This window comes from Impatiens glandulifera, chromosome 3 (assembly GCF_907164915.1).
Source record: "Impatiens glandulifera chromosome 3, dImpGla2.1, whole genome shotgun sequence".
NCBI classification, from domain to species: Eukaryota; Viridiplantae; Streptophyta; class Magnoliopsida; order Ericales; family Balsaminaceae; genus Impatiens; species Impatiens glandulifera.
In genome coordinates, this window is record NC_061864.1 from 24,873,854 (window position 1) to 24,898,646 (window position 24,793).

General features: G+C 32.3%; 1 protein-coding gene across 1 annotated transcript; it reads right to left on the reverse strand.

The window, feature by feature from the left end:
* Positions 1-1,645: 1,645 nt before the first annotated feature.
* Positions 1,646-9,779, reverse strand: LOC124929556. The gene is made up of 15 exons (XM_047469951.1): positions 9,589-9,779; positions 9,293-9,503; positions 7,756-7,846; positions 7,551-7,635; positions 6,612-6,696; positions 5,798-5,867; positions 5,104-5,173; positions 4,031-4,076; positions 3,690-3,936; positions 3,318-3,523; positions 3,148-3,222; positions 2,479-2,548; positions 2,266-2,346; positions 2,091-2,170; positions 1,646-1,995 (listed from the first exon to the last, which is right to left on the reverse strand). The coding sequence occupies exons 2-15, from the start codon at positions 9,424-9,426 to the stop codon at positions 1,917-1,919; spliced, it is 1,419 nt and encodes a 472-aa protein (XP_047325907.1). The 5' UTR covers positions 9,427-9,503; positions 9,589-9,779; the 3' UTR covers positions 1,646-1,916.
* Positions 9,780-24,793: the final 15,014 nt, after the last annotated feature.

Below are 24,793 nucleotides of genomic sequence, written 5' to 3' on the forward strand. Positions count from 1 at the left end.
TTTGATTTATAATCAAAATCTTCCACTCCTTAAACTTTTCAAAAACATTAGACTTATGTTTCAAAAGTAATATCCAAACTTTCCTAGAATAATCATCCATGATGGACAGAAAATATTGGTTCCCCCCATGTGTAGCAACACTAGAGGGACCACACACATCAACATGCAAATATTCAAGGATACCAGTACACTTAGACACATTTGGGTAAGAGGTGATGAGAAAACTCACCTTATGCTGTTTTCCTAGCACACATGATTCACAGAAGGGGATGGGAGACAATTTATCACTACCAAAGTGACCACCTTTATGCAAAATTTCTAGACCTTTGTTACTCATGTGACATAATCTATTATGTCAAAGAAAAAATTGATCATCAATCACAGAGTTCATAGAGTCACAAGCAGACTCAGCATGACACACATACAGATTGTTCATCTTTTTAGCAGTAAAGATAACAAAAGATTCAAGTAAAATTTTCATAACACATTTCCCCCACTTTCCCTCCAAACCATCATTCTCAAGAGATGCACAAGACAACAAATTATAACGCAAATCAGGAACATGCCTCACATTCTTCAAAGTAACACAAAATCACAAGAGAACCTTAGGCATACATCAACTATTCCTAACACAATGCAATTTTTCGAATTTGCCATACACACAAAACCATGTTCAATCTCTTTATAGTTCAAAAACAAATCTCTAATTATGAACATGTCTAAGGCCTTCACATATTTCACAATAATTTCAATCAAATATCACTTTAGCTTATTCTAGTATCAACAAAATAGTAGGGAAATAAATAGTCAAAACTTCCACAATTGATATACGTGTCTCCATTGCATCGGTGTCAAGTACCATGGCCAAAGAGTCCGATTCAACCACCATCTACGAAGGGGAGTCCGATTTATAGGATATCGAAGCCAAAGTCTCTGATTCAACCACAATTGATGAAATACTTTCCATATCCGGCGAATAAAGCGAGTTGAACTCACTAGTCGTCGAATCCAGTCATGTAGATAACCAAGACTTCGACATACTCTTAAGAACCCATGAATCGAGCAAGAAGTCAACTGATTCTGGCTCAATCCTAACATGTAAGCACAAATCGATGTCGCTCATAGTGAATAACAAATGAATCAGACTCTCCTTCGTCGATGGTATATATTTAGAGAAGATGTCGAGTACGAATGATATTTAGAGAAGATATACTTTTAGTTAAGTAGAAAGAGGGAGTGCGGACGAATAAGTGAGTTGGTTAAGATTTTTAATTGTGTGTATTAACCCTTTAATTGAACGATAAATGTTGTAATAAAAAGAAAATGTATGAATAGTTATGTAGAACTAATGTAAAGTTACTGTGGGACAATATATATATATATATATAATTTATAAAGGGAGTATTATTATTTCTTAAAAAGTGTGCCCACTATGTTTAAACTTGGGAAAATTTTGGACGATGTGTTGAGAGCAAACTCAACCTAACTTATTTTAGTTTCAAATAATGCCCTAGGTTATAGGCATCACTCTAGAAAAAGTAATTATACCACCAAAACACAAGCTCAATACCTTGAAATTATTATCCTTTTTATAATTCTCTTAAGAAAAATATGCAGATAATAGATGGCTTCAGTTTGAAATCTATTGGCACTAATAAATATGTGAGCTTTATATACATAAGTCAAACAGTAACATACAATGAAGCTCTTACTGCAATTTCAACCCATAAAAGAAAATTACATTTACAAAGAAAAAACATCAATCTGTCATAACATCTACTTGTTCTTTATCCTCCTATTTGTGGGTTAAATCAGTACAATGTTAAACTGTCTATTATATCTAAACTTCTAACAAAGTTTCTCTATAAATCTTTTATTCAGAAATGAAAAAAAAAGTTAGCTGATGATATTTCAAGTTACACATCATATACGGGTAACCATTCTTCAACTACAACGCGACAAATTGGGCATTCCTTGCACTTATCACAACAGTAGCTGCACCAAAATCGGGAAGAACAGTTTTGTAAAAACAAAAATAGAAGTTCACCTTTTTTAATACAATAAAAAAAAAGTGGACTATGATGAAATACCTGCATAATCCTCGATGTCTGCAAGGTAGGAGAACCACACTAATGTCTCGCTCATAACATATTTTACATAAAACCTTAGCCTGCCAAATCAAATTAATAATCTTGTTAATGTTTAAATCAGAAGCTTCCAACAAAATCATCACATTTTAATATGCAAAATTAACAAGATAGATACATTTTGAAGCTTTTCAAACTCCTGTTGGCTAAATTTTGTGATTTCTGTCTGCTCACCGAGAGCAGCCTGAAGTCTCCAAACCTGAAGCATCATTGCCGAGTTAAAAACAGTAGAATATAAGATTCGGCGTGAAATTTGGGGTAAAAAACAGTTGTAACGTCAAGAGTATGGTTTGTGATAAATTAAATAGGAGAATTGAGGAACCCTGCTCACCTCCTCAGCAAGATCCTTCTTTGGCATTTTCTTAACTATTTCAGGAGGATAACCACAAAAAGTGTTGTAACTGCATAATAGCATATCCAAGGGAAGAGACTTCAACAATCTTAAAGATAATAATCAGGAATAGTGACATGAGAATATCACAAAATATAATAGAACTAACATATTATACTATTTATAGACCTAGACCACATACAAAGTAAAATCTATGAAATAACTAATGATTGATATGCACAAAAAGTAGCGTAAGCTGTTTAGGTGTCAGTTTTTCTTCATGATCCCCCAAAAATTACAATGATATAAAAATAATCTCATAATGATCCAAATTATAGTGTAGTTTTTTCTTTCATTTGGTAACAAGTTGCTATGTTTTCCAAAGTCACACTATGGTATAAAAAATAATCTCAACAAAAAAATTTGTGTGAATGATTTGTATACCAAATGAAGCAACAAAAATTAATTTAACATGGATCATGATCCAAAAAAATCTAATCATGATTGTGACAAAATACCAATTTCTAAATAGGGTCAAAATGTTCTTAGGCTTCATATCTATTTTTGTGTCTCTGTAACCACTAATTTGTTGAAGAGTTCTACTGAATAAATGTGACAAATTCTATAACTACTCCTCCCATCAAAGATTATATATAGAAAAGTTCTCACCTAGAGGCACCCTCTTGAAAAAGTCGAGCTTTCTCCTCTTTAGTACCATCATCAATTGACCACCAACCAAGAAGCCTGGAATGTAGAAAGAAGTGGATTATCATGCCTGATAACTTAAACATTATGAGAAGGCAAATAGAAACCTTCCAGCATACCAACTTAAGACTAACCTGGATCCATCATAAAAGAATCCAAAACAGTCCTGTAGTTTTGAAGAAACACTAAAATACTGTCCACTGACAACTCCTACATGAAGGAAACAAATGATTTTTTCTATCAATCCCGATGCAGCAAACAGAACCCCAACACCTTGCAGTAGAAGTAGAGGAGAGAACACAATTGGAAGTGGGATATATCTAGCACCAGAAGGCGTTCCCTGAAATGATAAGTATTATCTTATTAAATATATCAATAAATGCAAAGATAATCAATAACTATCTACGAAGACTCATTTAGTTCAGTGGTAGAGCACTGCAATGTCATGAATTCTAGTCTTCATGACCGTATCATTTTTAACCAGAACCAAAAATATCATAACCTACCTCCAAATGCATGCAAAGAAGGATTTGAAAACCAATAATTGGGATCTTCATAATATGGCCACCAATATCCGAAAGAGCACATAATCTATCAGTAGAATGATCGTCAGATGAAACTACGAGGCCACTGTTCCAGTCTAGATATCTTATTGTCGAAGAGGAAGAGCTGGTCTCTTGTCTATGAGAATTGTTATGAATTAAAGGATTTGACCACTTTGTACAAACAAGGAATGCAAAGCATTCAGCAATCCTGTGAACAGTGGCCAGCACAATTAATTCATTTAGTTTTGCTTTTCACAAAATATGATTAAAATGTGTATGAGAGAAAAAGAAGAAAAGAATACCCAAAATTTACAAATAAATCCCACCATCCTAATGCATTGGCACCACCTGCAACATGGTTAAGAAGCAAATGAAAACAGCAATTGTTATAGTCATCCAGTTACTTTTCAAAAAAAATGTAACTTTCAAATAAATTGTTACAACTACTGACATAACAACCACTCTAACAGATCATTGAGTTAGATAAAATTAAGAATCAAAGCCAAAAGAATTCCTGAAAGACGGATATTATTTACTTTATATTTAAATACTTAGTTTTATTTAATGCAAATATACCTTAACTAATGATCAAAAGTAAGTGTTATGTATGAGTTTTTTTATTTAAATAAATCCTGTATGTTTATGATATAGATTATGAACTTATAATTATAAGTTCTATAATTAACTTTTTTAGTATAAACAAAATTATATAATAAAGTTTACGAGTGTGCCAAAAATTAAAGTTAATTAATGTATAATGCAAAACTATTAACTGCACTTATAATTATTTTATGATTAAAATATAATTGAAGTTCACTAAGAACGCCTTAAGTTAAAGTAGGGGGGCCGTACTAGCTTCCTAAATTAAAAAAATAAAATTTAAGAGAAGTTGATAATGTAGGTTAGCATACATTAGAGCAGATAATTACAACCCGCGAGCTCTATGGATACAGAGCTCCGGAATAGGGACTTTAAAGAAGTTATGCAAACCTAACTAAAGATATTATTGTGGGTTTAAATTTGTTTGAAAAATGGTAGGATGAAGATATTATGCAAACCATTCATATATGGATCATAACAATCATTGTACATTCTACTTTGTGAAAAGCAACATTTTCTGCATATTTTCAACTTTCCTGGCAAACATCAACATGAACTGATAGCACATTAATGCATGAAAGATTACTATTACCTCTATATATAATAACAAAAAACAAAAGAGAACTGACTGGTGTTTACACTGTCAATATGGAAAACTGAAATAACATCAAATCTAAATGCATCACAGGAACAACAAAACTATGCTACTGGGAATAAGCAAGAGACCTTTAGAAAATCGTAGAAAAGGAAGATCATGATAAAGTTGATAAATTACCACACAACTTAAGAAGTGTGAACAAAGTAGCAGCCAGGAAGAAAACCATGGAGATCGCCACCCAGAAATGCTAAAACGAACAAGAAAACATTCCAGTATTAGTCAAAATAATATAACAAATCTGATATATAAACAAAAAAATGCACAATACTCATCCAGGCCACAGCTTTGGAGGCTAACAAAAACACTTTATAATTTTCTTCAAGATGCATTAATCGAATGGAAAATAAAAGTCCCATAAAGGAACTAAAGATGTATATAGTTTCTCAAATATATATATTTTTATCTATATGCAAAAGAATACAAAAGCTACTGGCTTCTTAGCTAAAAGAAAGGACAGCTCCAATTAAACAATAATCTCTTTCTTGTTAATTGATCTGGCTAGCCATTTTCAAACAATAATCCCACTAAATAGTCAACAACAAACTCCAATAGGAATGGTCTTATTTTTTACAATGACAGTTCTTCCTTTTCTCATCTTTGTGATGTATGAGCTCCGTTAGGGACTGAATTATGTCAATTGAGCATTTTGAAATTTTGAAATATTTCTAGAGAATAGCAAATCTTAATTTCCAGAACAGAAGAGAGCAGCAAATTGAGATAATAAAAAAAGAAAGTGTAGGTAAACATCATATAGAATTATGAAATAAATATAAAAATTCCACCCAATTAACAACTTTCACTATGAACTTACAGGAAGTGTTTCCCATATTGCTCCATCGCTCAAGGTTTCATCGTCTCCTGGCAAAAGGGACTTACACATTCTGCTCAAAGGGGAAAAGGTGAGTCAACATTTGCGCTTCGTCAGAAAAAAAATGTTTCTTATCTTTTTCCCTGTTAAAGGATGCCCAAAATATTTGGTTCAAGTCACCTAACAGTCTTGTTGACTTGTTTGGATCAACAAAGATGACATTCTATAGAGAGTGAAATTGATCTGTTTGAATTACCTAGTCAATTAAAGTTCATACATTCCACCAGTGAATTACTGCTTCCTGTTTCTTTTCCGAAAAGTATCTTCCATAAAATAATCCAAACTCAGTCTGCTGATTTGGTATAGAAGAACAAATATTCCACTCATATAAGGAATGGGTTGCTTAGGAACTGTATAAAAGCTGAAAATTTGGACACAATTTGTCACTTTGTACTTTCTGGACTACAAATTACTAATCCAGCTTACCAATAGAACCTTTATATACTGCACTGCATTGGTTTGAGTTATAATACATCAGACAGGCCGCAGAGGACCAAACAAGACCATTATACTGATTTGATTACTTTTTTGTGAAAATTATAAGGTTGCATTCTTTGACATGTTTGGAAACTTGGTTAAAGAATGAAACAATCTAAATAGAAAACGGATATCTAAACAATCTACAATCACTTATCAAGATGTCATAGGTTAAAAGTCAGAATTAAAGTTGTATCCAAACATGGTCTAAAATGATAACAAAAATACATGCACAATAGACAGTAAGAACCATAATAAACAGACAAAACAAAGTAACTACCTGAAGTTGTCAACAAGAATGGTTATCTCAAGTGCCAACAGCGGGAGGAATACAATCTTTAAGCTCACAGCTTCAAAGCCATTTACTGTGCAACAGAAAGAACTAATACATCAGTAAATCTACATGCACTTTATAAAATAATGTTCCACTTCTTTAGATTTATTTTAATTCTATATTCAGAGAGAAAGTAAAAGTGCTACAGCGGCTTACACTGTTATCTTCAAATTGCAACATGTTCATTTTAAAAGCCAGTTTTGAACTTAAGTTGCTAACAAAAAATTGCAAATAACAGATATAGAAATTTAAAAGGAAGATAATTTTTTATTTCAAGCTTAAACATGACTACAAATAGGTAGACAAGACTGAAATAGACTCAGTCTTCACAAAGGATGCAATAAAACAAATAAAAGTTGAAAAACAGTTTTCCCCTTTAAACATGAGGAACATAGAACATTGCATCATCATTACAATGAAGATTATACATGTCACACTTCAAGAAAATCTAATAATCCAAAAAAATCTATAAAATATCAACCATAGCCTAAATAATATAACTATTAGAAGATGGATGTATGTTTATTATCATAAACCTAGGCCCAACTATGTTTTACATATCAGGTCTTTGTACCTAGCTTACCTTTTTAAGGTTGAGGACTAAAGTTTTCCCAAAAAAAAACTTCTTTCCTTTTCTTTCCCTTTTTAAAGCCTTCAATTAACTTCAGGTTTTCTCGTCTTACGGAAGAAAATGTGGTGTAAGAAAGTCAATTTCACAAGTTAAGCAATCCACTGGCACAAGAAACCCATGATTCGTTACAAACAAACAAGATTTCTATAATCTATTTTGAAACTCATAATACATACAAGATTAGAAATATGAGTTTCCCCAGCCAATGCCTAAAACAGATGCACCTCCTAATCAGTTGAATGTCATTTACTTACCATACAGACTCTCAAGATGTATACAAAGCAGCAGTTCAAATGACACAAGCAATGGGACGGCAATAACAGCATGACATGGAGCCCACTGTACAAGCAAATCAAAACCTTCATTATACATTTCTCAAAACTCGAGCATAAAGTGAGTATAGTATGCAATAATAGGTAATTCTCCATAAAATAAATCTTAGTGGGGAAAAGAGGATACATCTCGGCCATGAGGAATTGATGGAGCTGGTAAGGAGAATCTTCCTCTGGCAACAACTGCATGGAATAACCAAAGCGGAAAGAAAATTACCCTGCAAATGTGTGAACAAAAAATTGGTGCTTTAAAGCCTTCAGAAAGAATGAATTATTCTCTGGCAACTGCCCACATATTGAGACACAAATATTCATACACGTGCACGTTGCTCATTGCTAAAAGTAACTGAGTAGAAATAACCCATGTTTAAAATAGTAAAAAATTGTACAAAATGCCATTAAGAAACCAAGACAAAATACCCTAAGCAAATCCATATAAATACTACTCTTCTTCTCCTAACTAAGAAACAGGAATTGAATAATATCTGAGAACATCAACCAACAAACATGAAAGTGGCAGAAAAAAACATAAACTGTACATTGACCCATAAGGAGAACCATCAACTCTTCTTCCACCCACAAAACCATCTGAATAAGCTGTCCCAAAACCAAGGGAAATGAAGATTTTGGAGATTTTATGATAAAATCCTATATTGACTTCGAAATAGATAGTAACCAAACTACTATAGAAAGATGTCCAAGGTTCATGATTCCATGAATGATGAAAGAACTCGAGCTATCAACTTTACGCAATCCTTACCATAAATTTAAAGAACAGGTACTGTTTGTTGGCATTTCATTCCAACCTCTATTATATTCGAAGTTCTATTTTTCAATTATTTATGTTCTTTCGAGCCCTATGGATTTGCACTTTTTAATTCGTTTTGTTACCGCAGGAAATTACATTTTCTTCCACTTTTAGCTCGAAATATGATTCTATGCTCCTCAACAATAATCCACAAACAGTGACTGTCTACAATGCATTCTGACTGGTACGATGCATTTCACTTTGTATTAACCCTACAATTGTTTAGAATGAAATTTAAAGATGACAGATCACAATAACAAAAACAGTTTCCAAAAAGAAAATTACGACATTCATGACATTTAGTGCGCATTATATTTGATGCATATATTTCTTTTGGTAGCTTTTAGTGTACCGAACGTGTTTAATGTATGTCGAAAGACAAGAGTTTATGTCTTTTTAGTAACATGAAAGCTTTATTGAACAAGAACACGGATCATAGAGGTCACAAACGTGCAAAATCCCTTTTGTATTCTAATTGATCCATTTTTTGCAAGTTTCAGAGTAGGGTTTGTACTAGCATCCACTTCGCACCTGGAAGGAGCTAAGCTTGAAATCAATTCTTCAAACAAACATTTTATGAAGCAAAGGAAAGAACCAAAATAACAAAGGATTCATAACAGATTTTGTTGTTTCAGCCTACTGGAAAAAGAAGTAAATAGCTAGGTCACTTCAAATTGATACACTTTTATAGTCAACAATGAAATACATATAATAGTAGCTAAACAGATTTTCACAATCAGAACAAAACCCAGGAATCTTGAGAGAAATTCCAGACCTGGTCTACTAAAAATTTGGTCAAATTGACAGAAAATTGAAAAACAAATCTCAAAAACGCTACTTTAACAAGTGGGCTTACCACCAGGAGTAAGAAACGGAGTGATCGAGCTTGAGAACAAGAAGAACCGAGAAGCAGAATAGAGAACTGTGGGCAGCGAGAGCCTGCACAGTCTTCGCGACTCGTCGCCAGCTCATTGCTTGCAGACGAAGCATAAAAAAAGGGAGGTCCCTCACAAAGAAGACTTCAGAAGAGAACTAGAGGTATAGGTATACTAAGTGTATATACGTTCCTGCATCGCAAAAGGGTAATCTCATCGATAAGTTAGGAAAGATTTCAAAGATTGCCCAAGAGAATACACATCGGAAGGTGCTTACAGAGAGATAAAAGCGTCAAGGCGATTGAAGATTGAGAGGCACCGTTGAAGAGGATGATATCTTTGGGTGTATTCATACACGAGAGAACAAACATAGTTAATAACGTCTACTATTGAACCACACACTTTTGGTTCAAGTCTTGAACTTTCTCCCTCGGAAATTCAGCTTAATCTTCACTTTCACTCACAGGGTCCCAGGTCCCTATCTCTCTATTTGCAGATATGGCAAATAGTAGTTATCCAAGAGAAGAGTGAGAATTTTGCCCTTTAATCTTTCACTAATAAAGATTCATTCTTTGGTATGAATACTTTCACTTTGTAGGGTTTCAATTTCACCAATTTCACCATAAGGTCGGTCAAACTTCATTTTTCAAAGTTAGTGACTATATCATCAAATTTTTTTCTTTGAGATGGGTTGTTTAAAGAATGGATTTAATTCGTTGTAATTCTCCAACTTTAACTAGAATCGAGCTAATTATATTTGTTATTTTAGATAAACTATTAAACAAAATTTGGTTTTTTACCTCGAAGTTAGACAATGGGCTCGAATATTTACTTTTCTTGGGGATGGGTCGGATTTCCGCAAGTTGAGAACGTGTTGTTCCTTGTGACCTTGTCGACAGGGGTGGATCTATGTAGAGGCTCGCTCGGGTGGGTTGAAATCTACCTTTTTTATTTTTATTTTTACGGTAAAAATGTAACAGTATCTCTAATTTTTTTTAAAAATTAATATAATTTACTGTTTCTTTATTTAATTATTAAAAATTGAGAAAACTTATTTTTATTTATTCATTTTATCAAAAAAAATCTTATTTTTTAAGTTTACCTTAACTATGAATCTCGGATATGTCCATGTTTGTCAAAATAGTTCATTTTATAATTCAATATTTCTATCAACTTAATATTAATAGGGGAAAAAACTAGCTAGAGCTAGAGAAAATATCTTAAACTAAAGTTTGAAAGTTTTTTCGAAATTCCACATTTTAAACAAGCCCGAGTAATATGCTATATTTTTTTATGTTTAAAGAAGACCTTGCACAAATATATTAATCGGGTTTAATAATATTAGGGTAACACAGATCATCTTTAAGCAAACAAAAAATGATACATTTTTTTAGGTGAGTCTCTTATTTTATCAAAAGATGTGGACAAATTAATGTTAATGATGAACTAACATTATTTGAAAATGTTTGGCATTTTCTACTTTAATTTTAAAAAATATCAGATTATATGTGGCAGAAGGGACATAGTTAATGGTATTTGGTGTTGCTTCCTTTTTCAGATGTGTTGTGGGGGTGGGGACAACATGTTACTGTTAGGGATAATAACAAGGTTATATTAAAATCTGTCCAAATTAATAATTGATTTCTCTATTCCAATCCCCTAGGCAAAAAAAAATGGGATTATAAAATAAAAACTTTGTAAAAGTGAATTATTTAAGATTATTTAACTTAAATTATTAAAATTTTATTTGAATTTAATATTTTATCTTTATTAAAAAAATATGAATAATTTTGTAATTTTATTGATATTGGAGTTGGACTGTTTGATTGACATACATGCTATGAGCACATTGTCGGTCTTGTTATCTATTTTGTTATCCTAATTTATTCTCAGGATAAATACTGGCTCATTATTTTTTTTTATCTGAAATTGGTTTTAAATGAGATTATGTTAATATTTTGTCTACTCTTTTGAATTTGTTCAAATTTAGGTAGGTCTAAAACAAGATTTTTGAGACAAAATTGTTCTTTTCTTATAGAGGTTCAATTTGTTGCAGCGATGGTAATTATAAAACCTGTTTTAAAAATATATTGTAAAAAAATTATGATAATATGACATTTAGATTGTGAAAGGAAGACAATTGAAATGTTACATATTTTTAGCATATCTCAATCAATTATCAAGAAATTCATATAAAACAAATGTGCATATATGAATATTATCAAGAAATTCATATGAAAAACAATTGTGTTTTCAAATGATGAAAATGTTCTGGAATGCAAACAAGGAGCTTTAAATTATATCAACAATATGTTCAAAGATGGCTAAAGGAGTTGGTTTAAGTTATTTGAGTTTTATATTAAATAACTCGGAGATAAATCATATATTTTCATTAACTATATAATTAAAATTATTAATCAAAATACTGTTTATTTAAAAAAAATATATATTATATATTATATATTTATACATTTAACATATTTATATTATCTAAATAACCCAATACTCAACGAGCTAGGACCAAGTAAAAATAAGATTCACCTCTATTTATAATCTTAATTTTTTATTTTTTCCATAATAAACGAAGTAATCTCGTTAAATATAAAGACCCAAAAGAGGTAAAGGATTACAAAAATATAAGATTCATGCAGAATAAGCTTTTGTCAAAAATGAATGAACCAATAAGATAAAATTAGAAAAAATAACTAGAATGAGAACAAAAGTGAATGACATAAACAACGAAGTTTAGAGCGCCTTGAAATCAGAAATATAAGTAACTTTCACATATGCAATGCTTCATCTTCGTCAAATTAACCAATTTTTCTCACAAGTAGGAATTGGCCTCCACGTTTGAATAAGTGAGTTTCTATCAAAGATAATTTTGTTTCAAATAAGCTCCATATCATTTCGAACCCTTGAAAATATTCTCGCGTTCATCTCCTTCCAAATATGATAAACAATGTTTGCAAAGAAGCACTTGAAGACATTTAAACTAAAGTCATTACATTTTGTCTTGATAATTGTCATTTACTTGATATCAATCTATTCTTTTGGGAAGCTAATGAGACTCATTATGTGGAGAACTTATCCCAAAGCAAGGAAGTAAATGGACAATCCCCCAAAGAGATGGTCAATGGTCTCCTCATTCTCATACAAAGAAGGCAGTTGGGAACCGGAATATATATTCATATACTTCTTAATTCAATCGCGCGTGTTAAGTTTTTCACGGAACGCCAACCACAAAATGAATTGGTGTCTATGAATAACTTTCGTGGACCACATCTTTAAATCTAAGATGTCTCAATTTAAAAAAAAATACTCTAATAACATTTTATATGTAACCAATTGTTTAGCCTCCATCACATGACAAGCCAACTAAGACAATGTTGTCATCGATGATGTTAACCTTCTTCGTATAATAACCTTCTGTATGCTTGGGTTACTCCTAAAGCTTTTCATAGTTATAAACAAACCCTTGTAACTTAGATATTTAATACATCCAAAAAATGTCACAACTAACGAATGCTTGTGGTACTTTGCAAATTGCATATCTGCATTTGTGGCGGCATGTTTTGGGTTATAATTGTGTTTTGCAGACATGAGTAAACATTGTGTTATATAGCTTATGGCCTTGTTTGATTTAGTGTTTAAATGTTGCGTTTGGACATTTGCGTAATAAGCCGCTGTAGTAATTTTGCGTAATAAGTTCACGCAAAATATTATAATTAAACATTTTTTGTGTTTAAACTCAAATTTTCTCTCTACCTCCCTATACAACGTTTTAAACTTATAATCTCAACGTTTTTTTTTTTCTCTCATCATTTTGAAATGTTTTTTATTCATTCTCTCTCATCTATTTATTTCATTTCTAATCATTTTATCCATTCTCTCTTATTTATTTAATTTCTTTCTAATCATTTTATTCACCCTCTCTCATCTATTTCATATATTTCTAATATTTTTTTATATATATTTATATAAAATTATTATAATAATAAAACATACATTTAAATATATTTTTATTTATTATTTATAATAGATGTAATTTAATATATAAAATAATTAAACAAAATATGAAATATAAATACACTTTGTTAGATTAAATTAAATAAATAAATAAAAAACTAATAAAAAGAGAAATAATTAGTTAAGGATAAACATCTTAATAAACTTAGGTGAATAAGTTTAATTCAATATGACATAGTTTTAATGATGTGGTCTAAACAATAACTAAGTTGTGTAATTTGCCTTTGTGCAGGTACAGTCCAAAAGACGTATGTTTTCAGATGCAGTCTGAAGCAAGCGCGAGCAGACGGAGTCTGAACTTCATTGGGCGGGTTGTCTGAAGAAGTGCGCGAGTAGACGAGTTTGAACTTCATCAGACGGGTTGTCTAAAGAAGTGCGCGAGTAGACATAGTTTGAACTTCATCAGACGGGTTGTCTGAAGAAGTGCGCGAGCAGACATAGTCTGAACTTCATCAGACGGGTTATCTAAAGAAGTGCACGAGCAGACGTAGTCTAAACTTCATTAGGCGAGTTGTCTAAAGAAGTGTGCGAGCCAACGTAGTCTGAACTTCATCAAACGTGTTGTCTGAAAAAGTGCGCGAGCAGACGTAGTCTGAACTTCATTAGACGGGCTGTCTAAAGAAGTGCGCGAGCATACGTATAGAACTCAATAGACGCTCTGGTCTGAAGAAGCGCTAGCAGACGTCTAGGCTTCAATAGATGCTCTGGTCTGAAGAAGCGCTAACAGACATTTAGGCTTCAACAAACGCTTTAGTCTGAAGAAGCGCTAGTAGACGTCTAAGCTTCAATAGAAGACTAAAGCAACGCCCGCTCATCTTCCCTGCTCATCGCCCAACAAGCGGTAGACTGCCACATCAACACGCACAATAATCAACGGAATAATGCCACTTGTCAATATTCAGATTCGATCATTGTATTAATTGTCGTGCATCATTTATACAAACTTTCTAAGAAGCTCAATATTCACACGTCATTCAAGTAGGGCTACGATACTCAAGTGCGGCTACAACACTCAAGTATAGCTACGCTACATTAGCACGCGGAGCTATACAACACGCCATCATTGAATGCAAAGCGGTTGTGACTCATATATATATGTGGATCTTAATCAAGAAGGTATTGGACATTACTGCTTTTATTCAAGATTACTCTCTCACTATATCAATTGTAATTCATATACTTTATACTTTCCATTAAGATAAGCTGAGAGAGAAATTGTTGTAATATTTATTAAGAATATTAAGCGTTGTAAGTTTAACAGAGGGTGTCTGTTCAACAGAGTGAGAGCTAAGAGTTCATAACAAGCATTGTTAAGTCATGGGTTTCTGACCAAGCTTGTGTAGAGGTCATACAAGTTAAAGTCTTCTAGTGTATCATTCTAGAAATAGAAGAGGTGACATAGAAGTTTTTATCTCCGAACATCCATAAACAACTCCATGTCCATATCTTACAGCCTTATTCACTATGCATCAATATGCTTCAAATATAGCGAGTAATTCCGCACTTGAATCTGATTCAAGAACTCGCGAAGATTTGTCACGAGAATAGAAACAGGTCTTAACCTCTATTGAAAGTCGATAGTCGTTCAACAATACTCAAACCCCACCAGTTGTTATCGCCAATCCCAACAAGTGGTATCAAAGAGAGGTTTTCTACTCTCTAAACAACAAACATTAGTATGTTTATCATTAATAAGATCCCTATGTTCACAAAGGAGGACTACGATGTTTAGAAAATTAGGATGCAAGGTCATTTGGCCGCTCAAGACGATGACATGTGGTATGTCATCACTGACGGTCCTATGAAGATCTTACAGAACAGAACAACCACAACTTCAGTAGACGGCATCCTTGAGATGATTGAAAAGCCAAGATATGAGTGGACAACTAAAGACAAGAGGAAAGCCAATCTCGACAACTTAGCTAAGGATATCCTATACAAAATGTTGGACTAAAATATGTTCAACAAAATCAAATCTTATTCCACCGCTAAAGAGATTTGAGAAAAGTTGACCTAACTGTGTGAAGACAATGACCAGACTAAGGAGAACAAACTCATAGTTGCCACACAAAAATATGATAGCATAAAGATGAAGACTGGAGAAACCATGACGAATTTTGAAGAAAGGTTCACTAGCATCATCATCGAGATTTCCACGTTGGGAAAAACATTTAGTAACATAAAAGTTAATATAAAGGTGGTAAAGGCTCTTCCCGGAGAATGGGATATAAAATTTTTGGCTATGAAGGAGTCAAAGGATCTGAGTAGAGTAGAGATGCACGATCTCTTCGCGGATCAAAAAGCTTACGAGTTTGAGATAAACTAGAGGAATGGAGAGAAGCAGTCAATCTCAACCATTACTAAAGATTTGGTGACCACTGAAGAGTCACATACTACTGCTATCACAAAGACGTCTGAGCAGATTAGCGAAGACGCCATGTTACTTTTCATGAAGAAATTTGCGGATTTATGAAGAAAATCCAATCTTCTCCTAACTCAAGCTCAAATTCAAACAATTATAATTATAGAAATGATTCTAAGTCTAATTTGAAATGCTTTAATTGTGATAAACTAGGACACTTCAAAGAAGACTTCAGGAAGCCAATGAGAGACTACAAAAGGCCCTTCGATAAGAAGAAGAAGGAGTAGAAGACCCTAGTAGTTGAGGAAAGGAAGAGCAAGTGGGCTGACAGCTCAGACGAAAGCTCTTCGTCCGAAAGTGAAGATGATGAAGGAGTTTAGTGCCTCATGGCTGACACTGATGAGGTATTTGATTTCTCTTCCGAAGGGTTTTCGAGAAATGAGTTGATAAATGCACTCAATGACATGATTATTGAGTGCAAGAAGCTATTAGACGCCTTTGATGAGATAAAGGTGAAACAGACGTTTGATAATATCATCTCATCTCAAGATACTCAACCAGAATCTTTGCTAAACAACATGAATGAACTCTCATCTGAGAATGAGAAACTCAAGGAAATTATCAAAAATATATCTTTAGAAAACCAAAGACTTACTTATGCGGTTAGTTTATGGACAAAGTCTGAGGAAGCCGTCAAACAGCTGATTACTTAGCAAAGACCGATCGGATGTAAATCTGGTTTAGGATTTGACTATGGCCGCCCAGACAAGTCCAATCACAAGCTGAACCCAGTAAAGGCGAGCTTTAGACTATAAACTTTGTCAAGGGAAATTAACTGATATAGGAACTAATCACAGTTGTGATGTATTAGCTTCAAGAGATGTGATAACGAATATAAAGACAACTGATAGCTGGTTGAAGTATGAGAGATTAACAGCCAACCGATCTGGCAAAGAAAAACTTGACAGAAAGTCAATGAAGTTTTACCAAAACCATCTCATAAAGCTAAGAAGTCATTAACAAGCAAAAATGCATTTGCCAAGTCTAACACACATGCCTTATTAACAACCCACAGTGGGAAATCCATAAAGATAACACAAATCTAGATTCCCAAGGGACTGATGAACCATAGACCCATTTAATTTTGGGTACCAAAGACATAAAATGTTATTTGCAGGTTGAATAGGAAAGCTGCTTGAAGAAATCGGTCTGGTACCTGGACAGTGGATGCTCCAGACATATGACCGGCAACAGACAGCTATTAATTGATGTAGTCAAATGCACGGGGCCAAAGATAACCTTTGTCGACAACAACTAAGATAAAACCGTGGGTAAGGGTAAGATTATCCATGGTAACTTAACTATTAATAATGTAATTTTGGTAGAAAATATTTGTTATAACTTAATAAGTATTAGTCAAATGTGTGACAATGGTTATACGGTTGATTTCCAAAAGCATGTATGTTTAGTTAAGGATCAACAAGGGAATACATTGTTGACAGGTAATAGAATAGGAAAATCATATAGGATGAATTGGAAAAACAAGATTTCTGAGCCACTATGCATGATTGTAAAGAATGGTCAAAACTAGTTATGGCATAAGAGACTAAACCATCTCAATTTCAAAACCATAAACAATCCGTGTTCAAAAGAATTGGTAAATGGAATACCCAAGTTAAAGTTTTCCAAAGATAAGATCTGCCATGCTTGCCAGATAGGAAAACAGGTCAGATCAACTTTTAAAAATAAGGTAATATTCAATCCGACAGGTGCCTGAAATTATTGCACATGGATCTTTTCGGTCCAATTCCAGTAACCAGTCTAGGTGGGATGAGATATACTATTGTCATAATAGATTATTATTCTAGATTTACTTGAGTTGTTTTTATAGCTTCTAAGGATCAGACGATCGAACAACTGATCAATATCCTTAGAAAACTACAAAATGAAAAGGCTTTAACAATAATTAAAATAAGAAGTGACAGAGGTATTGAGTTTACCAAGAGACGTCTATTACTATTCCTTGAGGAGTCTGGTATAAGACACGAGTTGTCTAGTGCCAAAACTCAACAGCAAAATGACGTTGCTGAAAGGAGAAACAAAACACTAAAAGAAGCAGTGAGATTAATGTTTGCTGATTTCGGTGTTTCTCAAAGACTATGGGCAAAAGCCATAAACACATCGTACTACATTCAAAACAGATCAATGATCAATAAATGCCTAAATAAAACACCATATTAAGTATTTTATGGAAAACCCCTAAAGTTGCATATTTTATGATTTTTGGATGTAACTATTTTATTCATAATAATGTCAAGAATTATTTGACTGATTTTGATGTCAAAGCAGACGATGGTGTAATGCTAGAATATTCATCAATCAATAAAGCATATAGAGTATTTAATAAACGAACTCTAATGGTTGAAGAGTCCATACACATAGTATTTAACGAATTTGTGGAAAGCAATTCTAACGAAGTCATCGAAGTTGCTAACAGATTAGAAGATATTAACCTTCAATTTGATAGTGACGATGAAACTCAAATTATAAGAAATAGGTCGTATATTAATAAGATTTCATTCAATCAAGGTGAGCCGAATCCCATTTCTACTACTGAGAAGCTACTCTCGGTGGTTGAAGAACAGGCTGATCTTCATGTCATCGAGCAATAGAAATCGTCCGTTGAAGAAATGCGATTTTATGCTTTTCACTTTGATGAGAAAACACTCCCTCTTTATGAAGCACAACAGTTAATCCCTCATGTTGAGAAGGAGAGTTCTCAAATGTTTGAGCAGCCGCCTCCGTCTTCTTAGAGGGAACCTTCTAATGTTACTCCCCTTATGTCCGAACAAATACAGACCCCATCTACTGAGGGGGACATGTTTGTTCCAATAAAGCGTCTGAAGCAAAGGTTGCTCAACCTTCTTCTCCATCATATGAGTAGTTTCCTAAGGCCGATGTTCAGATCGTCTCATCAGACGGGCAAGCGTCTGAAGAGAAGTAGTCTAACCCCTTAAAATCCAAGCGATCCTCCCCATCTCAATCCAAGGAATCTCTACCCAATCAACCACTCCTTTCTGAAGAACTGTCAGGTTTTGACAAAGATCTTCGCAATGAAATCGAGGAGCAGGCGGTGAGTCTCGGGCATTGATCAATATGCCTCGAGTCTATTCTCAAGAAAAGGAACAAGAGCGATCCATACAAGTAAGTCTTCATCCTGATCCTATTCGCTCTGTTCCAGTAGGCTCCCACATCGTCTCGTCTGCCCCCATCTTCTTCTAAGGAGGCTTCTCCAGGAACTTTGAATTTCCGCAAATTCATCCTAGAAGCTCTAGCTCTGATGCATCAAAGCATCCACTCTATTTCTTCTAGGCTGGAAAATCTTGAGAATCAATTTACAGCGAATTCCTCAACAAATGTCGACTTAGTATCGGCTCAAGGGAGTACTAACAAAGACTTGTTGAAGACTATGCATGAAGTGGCGATGCTCTGAACCCAGATGTTCAAGATGCCAAAATACTTGTTCACTTAGAACTCTGAGCTTCATGACAAGTCTGAGTCTCTTAATCTTGCACGTCACAATGAGACAAGGTATTCAATTGAAATCCTCACTCACCAGATGATCAAAATCTCCAAATCCCTCAAGTCTGCGGAAGCTAAGGAAATCGAAGATGCTGACGAGGTCGTTCGACGCTTCAAGGCTGAAGAAAAAACTGTTGCTAAAGACACTGCCCTTGTTGTTTCTGACCCTAATAATGTTAAAAACGGGGAAGGTAGCAATCGAGGGGGGGAAAGTGTTCGTGGCACCCGTTCCAAAAAGAAGTCAGTCCAAGGTGGTCGTGGTAGCTACCAAGCAGATCGAGGAGGTGGTCGTGGAGGTGGCCGCGGTGGTGGTCAAGGTGGAGGTGGTCGAGGAGGAAGTCGACTGCTAGATTTTATACTCGGCGAAAGAGGTTCCAAGGCTAAATATTCAAGAATTAAAAGGGAGGGTTCTTAATCTTCGTTTATCTTATGTATTTTATTTTTAAAAATATATTTGTTAATCTTTTAAATCTCTTATTATTAACTTGATTTTAACTTAGTTTTAATATCATCAAAAATGGGGGAAATGCTAGATTAAATTAAATAAAGAAAAAGAAAAACTAATTAAAAGAGAAATAATTAGTTAAGGAAAAACATATTAATAAACTTAGGTGAATAAGTTTAATTCAATATGACATAGTTTTAATGATGTGATCTAAACAAGAACTAAGTTGTGTAATTTGTCTCTGTGTAGGTACAACCCAAAAGATGTATGTCTTCAGATGCAGTCTGAAGCAAGCGCAAGCAGATAGAGTCTGAACTTCATTAGACAGGTTGTCTAAAGAAGTGTGTGAGCATGCGTAGTCTGAACTTTATCAAACGGGTTGTCTGAAGAAGTGCGCGAGCAGACGTAGTCTGAACTTCATCAAAGGGGTGTCTAAAGAAGTGCGCGAGCAGACGTAGTCTGAACTTCATCAGACGGGCTGTCTAAAGAAGTGTGTGAGCAGACGTCTAGGACTCAATAGACGCTCTAGTCTGAAGAAGCGCTAGCAAACATTTAGGCTTCAACAGACGCTCTGGTATGAAGAAGTGCTAGCAGACGTCTAGGCTTCAACAGAAGACTAAAGCAGCGCCCGCTCATCTTCCCTACTCATCTCCCGACAAGCGGCAGACTGCCACATCAGCACGCACCATAATCAACGAAATAATGCCACATGTTAATATTCAGATTCAACCGGTGCATTAATTGTCGTGCATCATTTATACAAACCTTCTAAGAAGCTTAATAGTCACACGTCATTCAAGTAGGGCTACGATACTTAAGTGCGGCTACAACACTCAAATAGAGCTACGCTACATTAGCACGCGGAGCTCTACAACATGCCATCATTGAATGCAAAACGGTTGTGACTCGTATATATATATATATATATATATATATATATATATATATATATATATATATATATATATATGGATCTTAATCAAGAAGATGATGGACATTACTACTTTTATTCAAGATTACTCTCTCACTATCCCAATTGTAATTCGTATACTTTGTACTTTCCATTAAGATAAGATGAGAGAGAAATTGTTGTAATATCTGTTAAGAATATTAAGCGTTGTAAGTTGAACAAAGGGTGTCTGTTCAACAGAGTGAGAGCTAGGAGTTCAGAATAGGCATTGTTAAGTCATGGGTTTTGACCGAGCATGTGTAGAGGCTATAAAAGTTAAAGTCTTTTAGTGTATCCTTCTAAAAACAGAAAAATGGGTGACGTATGAGTTTTTATCTCCGAACATCCATAAACAACTCCGTGTTCAGATCTTACTGTCTTATTCACTATATATCAATACGCATCAAATCTAGTGAGTAATTCCGTACTTGCATCTGATTCAAGAACTCACGAGTATTTGTCACAAGAATAGAAACATGTCTTAATTAACCTCTAATAGGGTTAAAACCGAATTGGAAGTCAATAGTCGTTCAACAATACTCAAACTCCACCGGTTGTTGTTGATGCCGATCCCACCACACTTTGATTTTTTTAATTTATAATTATAGTTTTAAAAATCAAACTAACTTTAATTAATTATCTAAAAATACTGATTACAAACAATTACAATTAAAATTAATCAAACGTGACCGAAATAAATGATGATGGGAAGAGAATGAGAGATCCGGAAACAATTGAAATATTAAGTCAAAGAGAGAGGTGTGAAAAGTATAAAGATATATAATAATAATAAATTACTTTTTTATATTAACTATGATACATGAATCACCTAAATAATTTTTAAAAAAATTGGAAAAAGATACAAAATGGTAATTTTCAAATAAGAGATAGGGAGGAAACTGATAATTTTAAAATATTATTAAATATTTTTATATACATCTATATATTTTTTATATCAGTTATATTAAATATATTTATAAAAATAATATATTCATATCATTTATTTTAAAATATATTACTTTTTAATTTAAATCAGTTATTAATATTTAAAATTATATATTAACAAAATTTTATAAAAATTAATATATTAATATAAGACTAGTTTAATTCAGCTTATTCTTAGTTTATTAATGTCAACTTATGTTTCCGCATATGTTTATGCGTAAGTACATGTGATCTCAGTTTATTTAATCGTTAAGCTTGTGTTTTCGTCCAACTTATTTATTTTTTATATTTATAATATTATTTAATAATTAATATTATATATATAATGGTATATATATATTTATTAATTTAATTTTAAAACATTAATAAATAATTTAAATTAAAAAATAGTATATTTGAAAATAAATTATATTAATATATTAATATATTAATTTTTATAAATTATTATAAATTATTAAATATTAAAAATAATTGGAACAGATGATAGATGAATAAAATAATTAAAAAGAGATTAAATAAATAAGAGAGAATAAATAAAAATATTAAATGTATGAAAAGATGAGAGAAAATGAATAAAAAAATATTTAAAAGTGATGAGAGAGATAAAAATGTTAAAATTATAAACTTAAATGCTGAGGAGAGAGGTAGAAAGAAAATTGAGTATGCAAAATATGTTTGATTATAATTTTTTGCGTGAGCTTATTGCGCAAAATTACTGTAGCAACTTATTACGCAAATGCCCGAACGCAGCTTATAAACACAGAATCAAACAAGGCCATAATTTATTTTCAAAATTTTCCTTTTTTTTAATTTAATCATTTATTAATATTTAAAATTAAATTAATAAATATATATATAACCTTATATTTATATATATATATATATATATTAATTATTAAATAATATTATAAATATAAAAAATAAATAAGCTAGGCATATAAGCTAAATCAAACATACACAACTTTAACGATTAAATAAGTTTAGATCTGAATAAGCTAACGTCAATAAGCTGAATCAAATTAGCCTTACATGGTTAGATTCTCTCCATGATTCACAAGTTACAATCCGAGGAATCATAAATAATCACGCACAAAATAAATAATAGATCAAAATGAATAAAAAAACATGAACAATTCAAGACACACAACAAGCATCGATATCGATACTGGTCATGATGCTTGTAGGCCTTTCTTTCCGCCATTCCTTTAGCACCCTTCAACTTTCGTCTTTCACTTTATCTTATACGATAGAGGAATCATCGTGAACCACCTAAGCTACTTCACCTTCACAAGACGCGTGAAGCCCCATTTCAAGTGTTTCTTAGCTTCAAAGTCTAAAGCCTAAAGAGGAAATGACTAAAAAAACACCCACTCAAAAATAATTTTGGATGTTAATAGAAAAAACACAATTGTTTGGAATCTTATATTAAAATTGAAAAAAATTGAAGGCTTCTTTAAGGTTTATCTCATACTAATCATTAGATGAGGTGAATGTTCCCACCCACATTCAAAATCAGTGAGAAAGCAATGTCAAGCTCAAACCTAAATGATAAGACAAGATGCTTTATTAGCACTAGTCGTGAAGGATTCCTTTCAGCAAATGGTTCTTTTTTTAAAGTTAAATCAGTTTAGTAGGAAACAGCACATCACTTGGGTACTAGTCATCATTTCTTTCTTTGCAGTCCCATTACCATATAGAATCTTTATTTGATTAGATTTTGAATTCAGAATTTTATGTAATGGAGAATATTTTATCAATCATAAAAGTAATCATGTGAAATATTTGTCAAGTTTGATTTGGCTTAAACATTGTGACTATGAATATGCAGATCAGATCTTCTGCTACCGAATTGGGTGTTCCCCTGTTGCAGACCAATCAAAACTCAGCATTATTATTATATTAATAAATTAAAATTGGGTTGAAAGGAAGAAAGAGAACCCGGAACCCGTATTTTATTCCGGGTTCAGCAGAAACAGAAATGAGTGAAGCTTCCTTCGCTTCACTCTGTTTTACATGACCATTGAAGAGACAGTCTACACTGTTTTACATAAGGTTGTCCATGTAAAACTGATTGATATATATTCACTCAGGTGAATATAAAATACATTCATGTAAAAGCAGTTTATATGATACTTGATATTAAATTTGTAAGATATTTAAATGAATTTACTTTAATTATTTTATATGATTATATATTAAATATATATATATATAAAAACATGTTTAAATTTTTTTTAATATATTTAAATAAATTTGTAAAACAAAATATTTTAAAATTTATTTGTAAAATATTTTTAAAAAAATATTTAAATTATTTTATATTTTATATAATTATATATTAAATATATATAAATGTTCATATAAAACTATTAACACATTTATGTAAAAATATTTATATGTTCATGTAAAAGCATTAATGTCTTCATGTAAGTCTGCAATAAAATAAAAAAAACAAGCGCTACTAGGTGAAGCTTGCTTCACCTGGGTATTTACAGCACTCAAATGAGTGAAACAAACACCACCAGGTGAAGTTTGCTTCACTCAATATTTACAGCACTGATAGAAGTGAAGTGAACTTCACTTGATATTTACATTTGTAAGATATTTAAATTAATTTATTTTATATGATTATATAATAAATATATATATATATATAACATGTTCAAAAAATTTTGTAATATATTTAAATAAATTTGTAAAACAAAAAATTTTTAAATTTATTTTTAAGATATTTAAAAAAATTATTTAAATTATTTTATATTTTATATAATTATATATTAAATATATATAAATGTTCATGTAAAATCATTAACACATTTATGTAAAAACATTTATATGTTCAAGTAAAATCATTTATACCTTCATGTAAGTCTGCAAAAAAAAAAAAAAAACAAGCACTACCAGGTGAAGCAAGCACCTGAGGATTTACAGTGTTCAAATGAGTGAAACAAACACTACTAGGTGAAGATTGCTTCACTCAATATTTACAGCGCTGATAGAAGTGAAACAAACTTCACTTGATATTAAATTTGCAAGATATTTAAATAAATTTACTTTAATTATTTTATATGATTATATATTAAATATATATATATATAAAACAACAAGTTCAAATTTTTTTGTAATATATTTAAATAAATTTGTAAAACAAAATATTTTAAAATTTATTTGTA